Source organism: Protobothrops mucrosquamatus, unplaced genomic scaffold, assembly GCF_001527695.2.
Source record: "Protobothrops mucrosquamatus isolate PMUCROS unplaced genomic scaffold, P.Mucros_1.0 scaffold3574, whole genome shotgun sequence".
Classification (NCBI taxonomy): domain Eukaryota; kingdom Metazoa; phylum Chordata; class Lepidosauria; order Squamata; family Viperidae; genus Protobothrops; species Protobothrops mucrosquamatus.
The window spans coordinates 258,022-260,305 of record NW_015389539.1 but is presented as its reverse complement, the minus strand read 5'-3'; the positions used below and the strand labels follow the sequence as shown (position 1 = coordinate 260,305).

Sequence of the window (2,284 nt, the reverse complement as noted above, 5' to 3'; positions counted from 1 at the left end):
AAGACAGTAACAAGTCACTTTTTTTCAGTGCCATTGTAACTTTGAGCACTCACTAAATGAATTGTTACAAGTCGAGGACTACCGGTATTGTTTTGTGTTTTTCTTAAAATAAGCTACAATGGCTGAACTCACACACTTGTTCTTAGCCACCACAGATTTCCTAATAGTCGAGTTTCACTTGTGAACCCCATAATTCTCAGTGAGGATTTAAAGAGGGGGTGAAAAGATGTCAGCCACTTGGCATTGGAGGAGGAATAAGTACAAACCTATGGCTATATGACAGTGGTGGCGGACCTATGGCACGCGTGCCAGAGGAGGCAGTCGGAGCCCTCTCTGTGGGCACGCACACCGTCGCCCTAGCCCCGCCTCCCCCCACGGCCCCCTCCTCACCAGCAGCCCCCCCGAGGAGAGTCACCCCCCCCGGCACGGCCCGCACGGAGCAGCGCAGCCAAGCATATGGCAGCAGGGATAAGACTCCACTCTTGTGCCCCGTTGCGTGTAGATGATGCTGCAGGGCGTAGGCGGAGGGGATGGCTGCCATGACGCTTCTGGACCGCCTGGGTGATCTGCTACGGCAGGCTGTGGAGGCGGTGGGTGGTCCTGTGGGGGGGGCGGGGGAACAGAGCGGGGCCAGTGGTGGAGCAGGCGGGGAGGCAAGGCGGTTTTTGGGCACTCATTCTCTAAAAGGTTCGCCATCACTGCTATATAATATCTGCTAGTGCAGAAGTCCCCAACCTTTGGGGCACCAGGGACCGGTTCCATGGAGAGAGGTTTTTCCGCGGACCGGAGGGTGCATGGTTTTGTGTGCTGTCTGCATCCCACAGATGGGGCTTTGCTCGTTTGTGCAGACCGGTTGCTGGTATGCCGCGGCCCGGTACTGGTCCACGGACCGGGGGTTGGGGACCCCTGTGTTAGTGTATCTCTGACTCAACTGGATTGTGAAATAAAATGTTTCCTTTTTTTTCCCCTTTAAAGCTGGCGTGCGAATGGTTTACCCAGCGTGCTTCGTTCTGGTTCCTCAGACAGACATTCCTGTTCCTAGCACCGCTGGTTCAAGCAACTGTTTGGGTGTCCATCAAGTGCCTGTTTCCACAAGAGATCCAGCTATTTCCTCAGTTACTCTCACTCCACCGACCTCCCCAGAAGAAGTTCAGACAGGTAGAGTAAAAATAATTATTTTCCTATCCGAAGGGTGACGCCTCTTAAAATTGGTCTTTGGAATCTCCAGAATTGAAGAACTTCAACTATTTTGACGTGGTCTTTTATTCCGATACTTAAGAGTACGTGTTAGGGCCAGTAATATCTAGCAAAGCTGCCAGGGTGAAGTGCAGCGCATTCACATGTTATGCTTCGTGTTGTAATATCTTCATTCTTTTTTATTGTGTTACAAAAAATAGGACAGGTAGCCCTCGACATACAACCACTCATTTAGCGATCATTCGAAGTTACAACAGCCCTTTAAAAATGACTTACAACTGATCCTCTCAGTTACAACCCACTTCTCATGATCAAAATTCAGACACTTGGCAACTGGCGTGTGTTTACAATGGTTGCAGTGTCCCAGAATCATGTGATCATCACCATTAGTGACCCTCCCAGCTGGTTTTTGACAAGCAAAGCCAATGGAGGAAGCCAGAATCGCTTACCAGCTGCATGATTTATTTAACAACTGCAGTGATTCGTTAACAACCATTGCAAAAAAAAAAAAAGTCATAAAATCAGACACAACTCACTTAACAACTGACTTGCTCAGAAATGGAAATTTTGGCCCCAATAAATTGAGAGCTACCTGTATTTTGAATTTTGGCCCTAGCAGAGCTTCCAAGAACTTCCAAATTGATTAGTAACAAATAGTAACCTAGCAACAAATTAAGCAGTTTTCCTGGTATATCAGCCCGAACAGAATAAAGCAGGGCTTTTCAACCAGTGGTACGGGTACCACCTGTGGTACATTGGCACCTGGCAGGTGGTACACGACCATCCTAGAAAAGTGGTAGCGGGGGAGGGGAATGAGCTGAACCGGTGGTAGCACCGCACAAGCCTGAGCAAGAGATGGCTGGAGCTGCAGGGCTGTCAGGGCTCAGCGGAAGCGCCAGGATCAGCGCCAGGCTCCAGCTGGAGCTCGGCGCTGATCCTGGTGCTTCTGCTGAGCCCAGAAGAAGCGCCGATCAGCTGGAATGTTGCAGCATCTCCAGGGTCTTGTGATTTACATTCAGATGCTTGGCAACTGATTCATATTTATGACGGTCACAGTGTCCCAGGGTCATGTGAAGTGACCAAAACC

General features: G+C 49.8%; 1 protein-coding gene across 1 annotated transcript in view; it reads left to right on the top strand.

Moving 5' to 3' along the window:
* The first annotated feature begins 539 nt into the window (after positions 1-539).
* The window catches only part of MED13 (mediator complex subunit 13), an 81,978-nt gene continuing 80,233 nt past the window's right edge, over positions 540-2,284 (top strand). The window contains exons 1-2 of the mRNA XM_029286405.1: positions 540-561; positions 976-1,158. Of these exons, the coding sequence (XP_029142238.1) occupies positions 540-561; positions 976-1,158 (205 nt within the window). The remainder of the gene's footprint in view (positions 562-975; positions 1,159-2,284) is intronic.